The sequence below is a fragment of the Pleurodeles waltl genome, chromosome 8 (genome assembly GCF_031143425.1).
Source record: "Pleurodeles waltl isolate 20211129_DDA chromosome 8, aPleWal1.hap1.20221129, whole genome shotgun sequence".
NCBI lineage: Eukaryota > Metazoa > Chordata > Amphibia > Caudata > Salamandridae > Pleurodeles > Pleurodeles waltl.
Window position 1 is genome coordinate 716,113,038 of NC_090447.1, and position 15,063 is coordinate 716,128,100.

General features: G+C 43.5%; 1 protein-coding gene across 4 annotated transcripts in view; it reads left to right on the plus strand.

Annotated features, from left to right (window-relative positions):
* Positions 1 to 15,063, plus strand: part of LOC138250244 (cytoskeletal protein Sojo-like) — a 196,605-nt gene that overhangs the window by 100,008 nt on the left and 81,534 nt on the right. For all 4 annotated transcript variants that reach the window (XM_069204882.1, XM_069204883.1, XM_069204884.1 and 1 more), the window contains exon 5: positions 8,750 to 8,851. In XM_069204882.1, the coding sequence (XP_069060983.1) occupies positions 8,750 to 8,851 (102 nt within the window). The remainder of the gene's footprint in view (positions 1 to 8,749; positions 8,852 to 15,063) is intronic.

The window sequence follows — 15,063 nt, forward strand, 5'->3', positions numbered from 1 at the left end:
GAGACCCTGACAAAAGGTGTTATCTGGTGCTTTTTCAAATGTGGGAAAGCAGTGCTGAAATTGGTTGGCCGTCTGAGTTCACCAACCTGAACACAGGCTGGGGCATCGCGCTTGGTGAAACAAAGTGAATTATGAGAGAGTCTGCACTTTGAGACAGTACAGGGATAATCTGCACCTGAGCTTGACAACACTTGACATTTGACCATGGGAGGAAACCTTCTGCATCCTAATGGGCGAACAGGAGCCAATAGTGGGAAATGTGACAGACAACCCAAAGCATAGCACAGGTTGCTAAGCATCATCTTGTTCATGCTGTGTGGCTGTGTGTGTGTAGTAATTAATTCTAATGTACATTAAAGTACTTTTGTATTTGAAAGTAAAGCACTGGGGTGGACAGTCATTTATTAAGTTTCGCCTGCACAGGCTATGTGTGCAAAATCTCTTGTAAATAAAAAACAAATCTTTAAAAGAGCTTAAAGCCTTACCTTCACTAATCATTGGTTGTTCCCAAGCCACTCTTGTTTCCTTACTTTCTACTGTTCATTGGCTCCTACTGGCCTCTGGTTTCCTCCACGTCTTTGTCCATGCCATGGAGCCTGGTCAAGTACTGCTTCCTGTGGCCAGTGTCCTTCTACTGCAGCAGGAAAAGCTTGCATTAAGAGGAGGGCGAGGTGTATGGTAATCATGGTTATGAAGACCCTTGAAAGAGTCGTACATGAGCCCCATATCTGCTCTGTACTGATGAACATCTAAGCAATGAAATGGGTAGTGGCAGACTTTTTTTTAATGCTTACAGACCCTCTGCACATATATCATCTGCCTAAAGGTAAGTGCTGCTTTGATGTTACAGGGACAAGAGGGATGTTTCATCATCGCCTGCTTAATTTGCAGTAAAAGGTTAAGTGCCCGCGCATGTTGAAGTTTCTCTCCTCTCAGCTAATATGGTGGAAAACAGCAATTTATAGGCATTGGATCCGAAGGGGAGTGAAGGTCCCATGGCTGAATGTTTTCTTTATGTAGGCTGGGTTAATCTACATTCCCCAGGTGGCGGCATTTCTGGTTATGTTGCAGCCCCCACCCTCACAAAAACAATATTAACAAAGCATTCGCAAGCTGCTGTGAACCATGGCATAAGGGAAAAAAGTGCTATGATGTGGTCAGCTCTGTCTGTGCCATAGCCCTTTGTTTTACTTTTGCGCTCTTGTTGCCCTAGGTGGGAAGGGTATGTCCAGACGTAGGTCCCAGGCTCCTTGTGTCATTGGATTCAAGCTAGCCTGGCTGATGAAGGGCGATACCCTGACCCCGGTCCCAGGATGCTTGTTTCTGGTCCAGGGAGGACCTGGCTTGGCAGTTCGGGCTGGACCTTTCCCATGGGGGAACAGGGTCAAGACTGATTTGCATATGGCTGGATCCAAACTGGGTGGCGTGGTGACTGGGTGAATGTTTGCATTTTTCAGCATTCCGTCCATCATCTGTTCTTTTTGCTTTTGTTTTACTGTAAGCTATATTTCATAGCAGACAGATATTGGAAGGCTGAGGCTGTCTAGACTGCACTTCAACACTTAAATAGGTATCCGCCATGGTCCAAAGAAACTGTGATGGAGACATGGAAACCAACCCTCCTAGTTTCCAAAATTCCAGATACAATTCATGGATTAATTAATTATTCATGAAGACTCCGCACTCGCACAAGACATTAAATGTATCCACAAATAAAGTTCAAATATAGATGGCACAGACTCCAAAACTTCTTGCTTGTAAAATTATTTTTCTTTTTATTAATTTGTTTACAAACATCCTTCTCTTCCACTCATGGTAGCCAACGTCTTCATCCACACGTTCCCAATAAAGCTTTCCTAATATATGGTGATGGGTTTTGCAAGGGGAACAGTTTTGTGAATGAACATATAGAGTAGAGGTTATGATGTATAAAGTTGGTTTGTAAATTTTCACTCATTGAGTATTAGGGCACAGTGCAATAATGTTTAAATTCTATATATATTATGATTGACAGCAATAGGAGACTTTATTTGCAAGACAAACAGCAACAACTTTGCTATGTAATGAATTAAGAGATGTTCAAATTGTGAACAGTTGATTTTTCACTACAGAGGGAAATAGGGAGTTGTGGGTGTTAATTTTGTGAGATTTGTCATTTTAATAGAATGGAATTTGTATTTGAGTGTATATACATATTTCAAACCAGCCTGCACTGCTGTGCAACATGTGTAAATAAACATTGACAAAGCCAATTGATCTCACATAGGCGAAATCTATTGGATTTGCCAATGCTTGTACTAATGTGTTTTTGTTGAATGCCAAGCTTGAGCAACCCCTCACTTACCTCCACAAGAAGCCTGTGACTGCTTGACATTGCTGCAGCAGAGAGTGCTTAAGGTGTAGGATGGACCCTGGGATATCCATGGCAAACAACCTCACTCCATCCAATAAGATTCATCAACCCCTCTTTGCCACATGACCTGACATTGCCTATGCCTAGTCCACCTCCACAGCATTTTTTATTTAAATTATCTCTGTTGATTTTACAACAAGTTCAATGCACACCACAGAGTTGGTATTACACTGTTACCACTGCATTTTTGTTGTTTTCTTCATGGAACCCTATTACTAGAAGATCCTTCTAGATCAACGGTTCTTCATTTATGGCCCAGGGACCCATGATGGTCCGCGGAACTGACTCAGGGGGCCTGCTGCTGCGAGGAAAATTAAGTAATATTTGCAGATTAATAAAGTGCATATAAATAAAGAGGCTAAATGTAAAACTGAACATTTTTAAATGTTCTATAAATGTGAAGGACTTTGAAATTGGGGGCTAAAAATTGTTAGTATCCTCAGATTAAGTCGTGCGGAAACTGCAAGGGCATCAGACAATATAGTATTGGCAATGAGTGGCCTCGTTAAATTTAGAAAAGTACCATCTTTGCCATGACAAGTAAAATTTGTGTTTTCTTTTTTTTTTTTTTTTTTTTTTTTTTTAAATCTTTGTGAATAAAATATTTTATAATTTTTGTAGTTAGTTGATGAACGTTTCTGCTTTTCTAGTGTATTGTTTTGCGGTTCAAATAATCAAAATTCCTAGGCCCCTGGCTTCCCGGATTGACCCAGAGGGGGCTCCAGAATTCCAGTATTACTTGGGGGATCACAGACGTCAAACGGTTAGGAACCACTATTCTATATTGAATTCATCAGATCCTGTTTTCTTGTGTCCTCTGGACCTGTGTGAAAACGGTTTGTACACTACTGGGAGTGATTTTGGCCTCTAAGATGCTTATAAGTGGCATGGTCAGGACTACACTGGCCATATGGGATGCTGAGCAAACCCTCTGTAGGTTGTGAAAGCGAGTAGTGTATCTGGATGCTTGAGCCATGTATCCCTGTGGGTGCAGCCAGAACTATTCTTAACCGTTTCGCTGTCAGGCCTTTTCCCCCTCCTGTGCCAAGCCTTTTTTTGGCTATTTGGGGTAGTCCGCGATTAGGCCCTCAAAACCTTTTGTCCACATAAGCTACCCATGCCAAATTTGCATCCTTGTTCCCCCCCCCCCCCCACCCCCCCCAAACATCCTAGGGATTCTAGAGGTACCTATAGTTTGTGGATTCCCCGGAGGAGACCATGAAATTACCTAAAATACAGCTAAAATTTCATTTATAAAAAAAGAAAATGGAAAAAAGGCTGCATGTGTTTTTCCCCGAAAATGGCATCAACAAAGGGTTTGTGGTGCTAAAATCACCATCATCATCTTCCCAGCTTTCAGGAACAGGCAGACTTGACTCAGAAAACCACATTTTTCAACACAACCTTGGCATTTTACTGGGACATACCCCATTTTTACTATTTTTGTGCTTTAAGCCTCTTTCCAGTTAGTGACGGAAATGGGTGTGAAACCAATGCTGGATCCCGGACAGCTTAACTTTTCTGAAAAGTAGACAAAATTCTGAATTCAGCAAGGGGTCCTTTGTGTAGATCCTTCAAAGTTTTCCTACAGAAAGCAACAGATAAAATAAAACAAAAATATTGAAATTGAGGTGAGAAAAAGAGCCATTTCTGTCCACGTTTTCTTCTGTAACTTTTTCCAGCATTGCCATCTCTTTGAAAGCAATATACCGTTATGTCTGCTTGACTCTTCTGGTTGTGGGGATATATAGGGCTTGTAGGGTCATCAAGAACCCTAGGTACCCAGAGCCAATAAATGAGCTGCACCTTGCAATGGATTTCCATTGTATACCGGGTATACAGCAATTCATTTGTTGAAATGTAAAGAGTGAAAAATAGGTATCAAGGAAACCCTTGTATTTCCAAAATGGGCACAAGATAAGGTGTTGAGAAGCAGTTGTTATTTGCACATCTCCGAATCCCGGGATCCCCATACTAGCATGTGAATTACAGGGCAAGTCTCACATAGACTTCTTATTTTCACACACTGTCTTCCATTTGGAAGGAAAAAATATAGAGAAAGATAAGGGGCAATAACACTTGTTCTTCTATTCTGTGTTTCCCCCAAGACTCCTGATAAAAATGGTACCTCACTTGTGTGGGTAGGCCTAGTGCCAGCGACAGGAAATGCCCCAAAACACAACATGGACACACCACATTTTCCCACAGAAAACTGACCTGTTTTTTTGCAAAGTGTCTAGCTGTGGATTTTGACCTCTAGCTCATCTGGCACCTAGGAAAACCTAGCAAACCTGGACATTTCTGAAAACTAGACACTTAGGGGAACCCAGGATAGGGTAACTTGTGGCGCTTTCACCAGGTTCTGTTACCCAGAATCCCTACCAAACCTAAAAATCTGGCCAAAAAAACACTTTTTCCTCACATTTCGGTGCTGCAGATTCTGGAATGTGAGGGAAGCCACAAAGTTCCTTATACCCAGCATTCTCCCACATTTCCAGATAAAAATGGTACCTCACTTGTGTGGCCAAGTCCTAGTGCCTGCGACAGGAAATGCCCCAAAATACTATCTGGAAACATCAAAATTATCAAATACAAAACTATCTTTTTTTGCAGAGGGGGAGGGGAGGGCACCTGTGTTTTTGGTCCTGGGCTCAGCAGCGATATAGGGAACCCTACCAAACCCAGACATTTCTGAAAACTAGACACGCAAGGGAGTCCAGGGAGGTGGAACTTGCGTGGATCCCCCAGTGTTTTCTTACCCAGAATCCTCAGCAAACCTCAAATTTTGCTAAAAAACAAAACAAAATTTCCCCACATTTCTGTGTGGGATCACCGCACCGACACAAATTTCCTACCACCCAGTGTTCCCCTCATTCTCCCGATAAAAATGATACCTCACTTATGTGGGTGTGCCAATTGCCTGTGACATGGAAGAGCCAAAAACATGTTGAAATTTAGGGGGGCACCAAAGCGGGTCTAAAAGGGCAGTTTGGGGGGGGGAAACGTTTTTCAGGCTGACAAGTGGGGCGGAATTATTATCGGTATAGATGCGAAAATGCTGGGTGGTAAGAATTTTGTGTATTCCTGCAGATTCCGGAAGGTTCCAACACAAAAATGTGGGGAAAATGTGTGATTTCAAGCAAAGTTGGAGGTTTTTGGGGCATTGTGGGTAAAAAAAATGGTGCTGGGTGTATGTGACGCACACCACCCTGGACTCATACATATTTTTAGCTTTCAGATGTGTCTAGGTCTGGTAGATGTTTATACATGGCAGCGTCCCAAAGTCCAAAAAGTGCAGCCCTCACCATTCCAAGTGGGACAATTTTGAGAGTTGGCCAAGCTCTCATGGCCCAAATGTAAAATCAATACCCAAAATAATCAAATGCCCTCTTGCTTGTGGTTAGGATAAGATCTTTTAGTGTGCGGGGGGAGAGCTAAAAGACTGTTACGCCCTTCAGTTAGGGTGGGGGCATAACCATGCCCATAGTGGTTGGTAGCCACCAACTCACTTTTTAACTTTTTTTTATTTTTTATAAATTCCCTGGCATCTAGTAGGCTTTCTTCCCCCTTCCCCTCCAGGGAGTTGATTCGGGGTAATGGCCCCATCTGCCTACCGGTGGGCAGAACATCTTTGTTCCCATTTATTTGGTGTGGGGGTATGGCTGTGGGGAGCGACCCTTTCCTAAGCGGTCGCTGCCCATCTGTAATAAAAATAAAATAAAAAAATTCCAGGGTGCCTAGCAGTTTCTGCCTCCCTTGGGGGCAGATCGGCCTAATTAAAATAGGCCGATCTGCAAATGGCTTAAAATAAATTTGCCTCCCCCAGGGGAGGGATCCTTGCCTAAGGGGTTGCTCCCTTTGCGTGAAATTGGTGCAAAAAAAAAAATAAGTCCCTGGTTTGAAAGGGGAAGCGGTTCCCCTTTCATCCCTGCCCAAGTCCAGGATGTAACAGTTGCGTCCTCTGCACCTGAGCGGTACAGTCGAGGACGTAATTTTTACGTCCATGGCACCCAAGGGGTTAAACACATGCATATTGTTTTCTGATGCGTATAAAATGCTCCTTGGTTCTGTGCCTGATCAGTGCAAATTTGGAATACTTTACAAGTTTATCTTCAGTCTTGGCCCTAATAATTTGGTATTTGATCCAACTCTTTTAAAGAGTGAAGGTTATTTGCTCGTGAATTGTGGATTTGGTATTAAGACATTTGTCAATACTGTTTTTAACTTTTAGTCCAGATCTGTGCTCAAATGTGCTCCATTTCATCAGTGGATGAGTCATTGGGACACAATTTAGATATTTTGTTCTCTTGATCATTCCTTAACAAACCAAATTTATTTTTTGTTTGTTTAATTTGCTCCTTGTAATTGTTCTAGTCCTGTTGTGGCTTCATTGTTATTAAACTATACCTGGAGTTGACATGTCAGACTTCAATAAAACTACTGCCTGCTGCTATTAGACCTAGCCAGGTGCATGAATACCCTCATATCGCAGTAGTTATTTTTAATTATCTGCGCCTCTGCCTCCACCATGTTTCTGCATTCCTTTTAGTTTTCTCTTTGCCCAGTTAGCTTTTTTTGGCATTAATACATCCAATTTCCTGAGAGCAATTTTGCTCTCCAGCATTACTTGCCATTTCCCTGCCTTTCCTGACTGAAAAAAATGGCACAGTTCAAAACATGGGTCTTCTAGTTTAGATACATCACCACAGGTAGTCTCGCTTAGTTGGTATTTGATTCTCCTGTCTGGAGAACCTGGGCTCACACTTTCATTTCTCCATCCCTGTGAATGGTGTGTGAGGGGTAGCCATTTGCTAGGCAGATCCAGCTGTATCCTTTAGCTTAAGCCGAATTTCGGCTAGCCATCAACTCTTTCGAAAGCTCAAAGAAGCAGTGTAGCCTCTACCCAGCCCATTCCTCAGAGCTGCATAGGTGAGGTAGACTAATTTGTTCAACCCATGACCGTTCCTTTTGGCATGATACAAAAGATTCACCGCCCTTTCCGGAAAGGAGACATGTGTCTCTTTGAAGGAGACCTCTTACAAAGCTGTGGCTGTGTTTTGTGCTTATAGTATAACAAACTAATATCGTGACACCATTTGAATATCCTGTGTAATACAGCGATAAAATACAGAATGCTACCACTAAAAATAGTGGAAGCTAAAATTGTAATGGTGCATAAAAAGTATTAATTGATGTTTAGTCTGTGTGTAGCATTCCTTTTTTAGAAACAGTTTTTGGATATGTTATTTTACAGGTCTGTCCTACAGTGCCACGCTTGACAATTACTTTGAGTCTTGGTTGCTTTCTCTTCTTGTTCTAGCCCACTGTTTCACAGAAACCTTTTCATAAGCTAGATTTTGAGACTCCTTCCTCGGTTCCCTTCTGCCACTAGGATTCAATTTTGGCGCCTGAATGTTTGAGTCCTTCCTTTAAATCCCAATTTGGATATAGATTGAGATTCTTCTCAGAGTTCCGTGGGCTAATGTCTTTCTAGTTCACAATGGCAGGACCACCTGGTCTGCGTGCTGAAATTGCGCTTTTAATCTATGGCATTTCTTCCTCCAAACTGGGGCTTAGGTAGACCTGATGGTAGAATTTAAATGTTTGCCAGGTACATCTTTGCCATGTTCTTTGTTTAACACTGCGGCACCTCTTGTCTTTTCCATTCCTCTAAAAAGACCCCTGTCCCGTCACCATCCCATCAATGCACATATATCCTCTGCCCAACTCACTCTGTGCACTGAGTCCTCTTTTATCCAGATACCACCTTAGTGAGCCTTACTAGTCTGCTATTCACAGACATACTGCTGAACTCCAGCCATACAGGCCCCAAATAGTCACTTTGCCTCACCGTCGGGACTCTGGGTGGAACTGGTGGTCCTCTTGCGTTCTAATGGGGGTCCCAGGTGACATTATCTGGCATCAGCTGTTTCTTTTTATGGTCTGTCATGGTAAGTGCTGCTGATCCTTTGATGTCCTGATGAACTGTGGGCTTTGGAGTTTTCCTAGAGGCTGGTTCAGATTGGTGTGCAACCGTCCCTCCATCCTCTCTCCCTTATACAATTAAAATAGGAGCAGGATCACTATTATGAGTAGCATTATCGACCCAATGGCTGGAGCCAAGGTTAGCTGTATATTTACCAGGTCTTGTGCACAATATTTCTTGGGGTTGTAGACCCATACGCAAACATGATCAAGAATGAATGAGTTACTTCAGGGGTAAGTATAGGCTGCTGGTGTCTGGTTCCTAATGAGAGTTTCTAGGTTATGCTAATACAATTTGGAGTGCTTTACTCTCTTGTTTCTTATACATCATATCATACTGATATTTTACAGAAGGAACTTTTATGCCTTCGACATGAAGTTATGAAGGTGCGCTGGGAGAAGGAAGGGATGTTGGCAGTGCAAGACAATATTAAGAAGGACATCCAGCAAATGGTAACCATTAACTGCCTTGCAAAATTAATATACAGTTAGCTATTTTGTGAATGTGAAAATGAATTGCTCTTGCAAATATTTAATTATATGTAACCTATTGTTTTATATGGACTTATGATACTCAAAAACAAAGCTGACAGCATTTAGATCATTGATAATCCATAGTAAAAGCATGCATATGTGCTATGATTGCAAGCTGATGATTTTGTTTAGCACTTTAAAATCACTCCCTGTTATGTACTATTTAGAAGTGGTATACATTTATTAATACAAAGGAAGTTTAATGTTCATACACACGATTGGCATCAATGTTTGATGAGTATCCAGAGAGTCTTACCTCTGCAAACCTGGGAAAGAAAGTGTTGCAGTTTGGTTTACACAGGTCCTCGTATTTAATTGATTTACCTGTGTTAATACAACCTTTTACAAGTCCTTCCTGACTTAAATAGTTGCATTTACACATCACTGGATAGGCATTCATTTGCGTTAATGAAATAACACTTGAAAGTAGAAATCTGTAAATGCTGCCTCCTTCGGGATGTCATCTGTGTTTTAGTCCTTTTGTAAGGAATGCACAGGTTTTATTATCCTGATACACTGCTAGGAGCAGATGGGTGCAGTATTCACAGTATTCTGACTTGTGACAGTGTCAGCAGGTGTAGAAGGCTGGGCTTGTACCTAAGGTACTTACACCAGGACCAGTTATCCCTTTTAGTGAAATGTAGGCAGTATTAGAGCAGCTTAGGCTGAACCAGGAGACATGCAAAGCTCCTGCAATACCACTATAGTTACACAGTACTTGTACACAATAAAACACAATACTCTATGTAACCAAAAGTAAAGGTGCTTTTAGTGACACAAGGCCAAAAATATCCTAGAGACAATACTCCTTCTGGAGGAAAGTATTATACACAATATATACACTGGAGACCAAAATCATGTAAGTAAATAGTCATAGAATAGTGCAAACAGTAGAAAATACAATAGAATGCAATAGGCCTAGGGGCAACACACAGCATTTACTAAGAAAGTGGAATGTGAAGTTTACTGTGTAATGAGGCACTGGAAGTGTAACAAAACACCAACGGTAGGTGAAATACGCCACCCTAGAGCCCAGGAAAGTAGGAGTAAAGTACTGCAAGTTTCCCCAGGACACACTACAAGTCATGATAAGAGATATTGCAAGAACGAAGCAAGACTGCAATCAACAAATGGTGGAATCCTGGACCTGAAGAGCTGTGAAGAGAGGAGACCAAGTCCAGCAGGCGCAGAAGATTCCAGGAAGGACAGGAGCCCCTGCCAACCCAAGAAGATGGTGCAAAAGTGGCTTCTCCGGTTAGAAGAAGTGTGAAGAAGAGCACCAAAGAAGATGGCTGCGGGTTCCTGCGTGGTGCAGGAGATGTCCCACGTCAAGATGTTGGCTGCAGGCTGTTTGCGTTGCTGGATTAGTCCAACAAGCCGTGGTTCTAGCAAGGTTGAGGGTTGCGTCAAAGTGTCGCTGCGTGGATCCAGGAGGGACCTGGGGGCCTCAACTCAGACTGAGGAGGCAGAGGGGGATTTCAGCCCTGGAGAGAGCCCACAGAAGACCAGGAAGCACCCACAGGAGTCCCAGGACACGGGGACGAAGAAGATGCAAATTGTAGTTGGTGCAGCACAACAAAAGAAGTTCCCACCCCGCTGGAGAACAACTCGGTGAGCTGTGCGTCGCAGGATGGAGTGCTGGAGACCTGGGCTACACTATGCACGAAGGATTCTTGGAAGAAGTGCACCGAAGCCCAAGGAGCTGGAGATGACGTGGTGCACAGGGGTACTGTCGCAAACTGGAAAAGTAAACTCTTACCTCCTCCAAATTTGGACAGCTGGACCTTAGGGCCGTGTTGGTCCACCACCTGTGCTTAAGGGAGCACGCTCGTCTTCAGCAGAGGAGTCCCAGAGAACCGGTCGTCGTCGCAGAAGGGTGCCTGCAGGAGCAGGGAAGTGGCTCCGTCACTCCATGGGAGATTCCTTCGGTTCTTCTGGTGCAGGGTGAAGACAAGGAGTACTCCGAGTGTGCACACCTTGGAAACTGTTGTAAATGCTGGCTGGAGCTGAAGTTGCAGGTCACAGGAGTCGTCCTGGATATTTTGTTGCAGTTACAGCGGTTGCTGGAGCAGTCTGCGGTTGATCCGATGGTCAGAAGCTGAAGCAGAGGATGCAGAGGATTCCTGGAGGAGTCTTGCAAGCTGAATCTGAGGAAACTCCCAGAGGAGAGACCCTAAATATCCCTGAGAGGGGGTTTGGCTACCTACCCAGGTATGCACCTATCAGGAGGGGTCTCTGACGTCACCTGCTGTCACTGGCCACTCGGTCTCCAGAGTGGCCCCACACATTGAAATCCAAGATGGCTAATGCCAGGGATACACTCTAGGAGCTCTGGGCACCACCCCTGGGGTGATGATTGACAGGGCAGTGATCACTCCCCTTTCCTTTGTCCAGTTTCACACCAGAGCAGGGCTACACCGGTCCCTGAACCGGTGTAGGCTGGCTTATGCAAGGAGGGCACCATCTGTGCCCTTCAAAGCATTTCCAGAGGCTCTGGGAGGCTACCCATCCCAAGCCTGTAACACCTATTTCCAAAGGGAGAGGGTGTAACACCCTCCTCTCAAAGGAAATGCATTGTTCTGCCTTCCTGGCACTGAGCTTCTCAGACCCCAGGAGGGCAGAAACCCATCTGTGAGGTGGCAGCAGCTGGGGCTGCAGTGCAAAGCTCAGCTAGTTTGGCAGTACTGGGGGTTCATGGAGCCCCCATGATACATGGGATTGGCCCCCCAATACCAAATTTGTAATAGGGGACAATTCCATGAACTTAGACACCTCACCTGGCCATATTCCGAGTTACCATTCTTAAGCTACATATAGGTATTGACCAGTATGTAGTGTACGCGTGTAATGGTATCCCCGCACTCACGAAGTCCGGGGAATTGGCCCTGGACAGTGTGGGGGCACCTTTGCTAGTGCAAGGGTGCCCTCACACTTAGTAACTTTGCACCTAGCCTTCAGTAAATGAAGATTAGACATATAGGTGACTTATAAGTTACTTAAGTGCGGTGAAAATGGCTGTAAAATAGTGTGTGCACTATTTCACTCAGGCTGCAGTGGCAGTCCTGAAGAAAGGTTTGTCTGAGCGCCTTATGGGTGGCAAAACAAATGCTGCAGCCCATAACGATCCCCTTGAACCTCAATGCCTTGGGTATCTAGGTACCTCATACTAGGGACTTATAAGGGGGCTCCAGTGTGCCAATTTGAATTGGAATATGAAGTCACTAAACTATAGTGACTAATTTGGAAGTGGAGAGAGCATAAGCACTTGAGGTCTAGTTATGCACTACTGACAACACACACACATTAGGCCACAAACTATGAGCTCTGGGGTCCTGGCTAGCAGGATCCCAGTGAGACAGGCAAAAAACACTGACAAATAGGGTTTTAACTATGAGCACTGGGATCCTTGCTAGCAGGATCCCAGTGAGACAATAAAAACGCACTGACAAACACTCACAAACAGGCCAAAAGTGGGGGTAACCATGCTAGAAAGAGGCTACTTTCTCACAGCAGGGTGAAAGCAGGCTCTGGTATAGTGATAAATAGTTCTCTGGCCTCCTGCAGCAGACCTGAATTGACGAGGGAGCCAGCCTACCTTTATGTACAAGTCATTAATGAAACCGTAAAACCTCTAGTCTCCATTTGGTGATTGTTAAACCAATCTGTTTTCCCCCTGAACTTTTTGCCTTATTCCTCCATTTTAGCAGATCTCATTTTTGCTGGCCTTAAGACTCTGTGTGCTTCACCACTGCTGCCCAGTGCTAAAGTGCAAGCGCTCACTCCCTAAAACACATTGGCTTACACCCAATTGGTACACTTAATTTACTTATACGGCTCTACTTAATTGGTACTGCATGTTCCCATGGCCTGTAACTTAAATGCTACCAGTGGGCTTGCAGCACTGATTGTGCTACCCACTTTAGTAGCCACTTTAACCATCTCAGACCTGCTATTGAAGTTTTATGAGCAGTTTTCAACTGCAATTTCAAGGCTTAAATCTTCCTTTTAAATACATATGTCACCCCTGTGGCAGAGCTTTAACAGCCCCATAAGGGAGGGTGTGTAGTGTATTTAAAAAGTTGGACTTGTACTTTCAACTTTTACGTGTGCTGGTAGTGAAAAGGTTTTCAATTCCCCTACTGCAAGACCTACCTCTCCCATAGGATAATATTGTGTTAACATATTACATTAAATAAGAGAAGTTTCAAATTCGGCGGAGGTAGGAATGCCGTTTTTGGCGTCTAAAGGATTGTCTAAAGAACTTTTCCGGTTCTGGAAAATTAGAACAAGAGGCACATCCTCATAGTTACATATGCTTCAGGTACTGCAGCGTGCTCTTATTGTGAGGATCATGAGCTGATGCAAGAGCAGTGCGATTTTCTGAAGTAATCGAGCGATCTCTGGAAACATTATGCCATTTCTCTCTCAGGTGGTTGCCTAGCAAAGGAAAGAGAGCAGGCTCCCAATGTGTGTTAATAGACAGGCTTTATTTCTCTGCAGTTCAGATTGGCATGGGTGAATTTTTTTCCAGAATTATTGGTGAATATAAGCTTGGCATCTTTGATACAGCAATGGATCTTCCCCAAGAGAAACCAGAGCACTGGTAGGATAAGTAACCACAAGATGAGCTGATAGACAGTTCCCTAGTCCACTCCTTTATGAGTCCTGTTGTCACAGACAGAATAGCTACATTTGTGGAGGTGTTGCCTTACCTGAACAAGTAATCTACTTATATTCAAAACTCTCCTGGGCATGTTTAGGAGGAATTGGATCTGAAATCAGGTCTGGTGCTGACTTCATTAAAGCAGATCCTGACTTTAAAGTTGCACTACCTAAGAGTGATTTTGGGCCTGCAAAGAAAAGAGCCTCTTCAGAGCACATGTTGGAAACATTTTAAGCATTTGGTGCACCCATGTGTTCCCAAACTGTCAGTACACTAGTTTGTCAGAAAGCTGATTCTGAGAGAATGTCAAGGTCCAAGTAAATTTATCATCCATAGATTAATTACTGGCTTTTTCATAGGCCTTCTGGCCATCTGGTGTATGTGCATGGTAGATAATGTATCATGTAGGATCTCTTGCCTCTTGTAGGATCCTTTGAGGGTGTTAATGTGCGTGGAAAGCAGGCGTTCTGTTTCGCTAGACCAGAAAAAAATGTATTGCCGCAATAGGTTTTTGAAACTATAAGCAAGATCTGTTCCCTAGAATTTGATTCTATCAGATGATGTAGGCCTAGTGCAGAATCTATGGCCCTGACTCTCTATCTAGAGGGCTGCTCTGTGGATGATATAGAAATTATCTTGACCAAGAAGACTTTCTTAGATACTTAGGGGGTGGAATTTGCTATTACTAGTATTCTTCTCCTGGATGTCTTGGGAGAATTTTGGTTTATAATAGATAGGACGAATGATGGAGGGGGACATTGGATCATACTAGACATACAGACCACCACTTTCAAAATTGGCTCATTCCAAAAACTCTTCCCAACCAGGGATGTATGCATGATTTAATTCAACCATCAAGATGCCTGACATAACCCCTATTTTAAGGATCTTCCGATTCCAGGTGCTCTTCAATGGTCTAAAGTCTTCACCAGTGCTATTCAGAAAGGTTCTAGTTCTATCAGTGTGGGGCTCAAACAAAGAGCTCATGCTGCACCTGCATTAGGTGAATTCATTACTTTGTTCAGAACCGACCCTTTCTCTCTGAATTGAGAGATGACTCACTGAAGTGTTGTTTTACCTTTTACAGTGAGATTCATAAGTTGTCCGGTTAGATTCAGGTACAGGGAAACCAGTGCTTAATTTGAAAGAAAAAAAAAAAGTGCCCGGGCCCTCGTCAGGAGACCTCTGCAGCTTGCACTACCCATTGCCCCTCTCATTGCTGTCAATGACAGTACAAAATCACTTACTAACCATCACCCTCCTACCCGTGTGACAATGCAGACTATTCCAGGCCCCCAAAGCTATAAGAATGGCTTGGATGGGAGGTCATTGTCATTTGTAATCCAAATTGAATTAATAAACAACCATTGTTGTGCCCATTTCCAAATAAAACAAATGGCTCCACCATGTGGAAAACTGTTAGAAAGTGCCGGTGTTTGCGATTAAGTCTTGGTGTCAAGCACCAAAA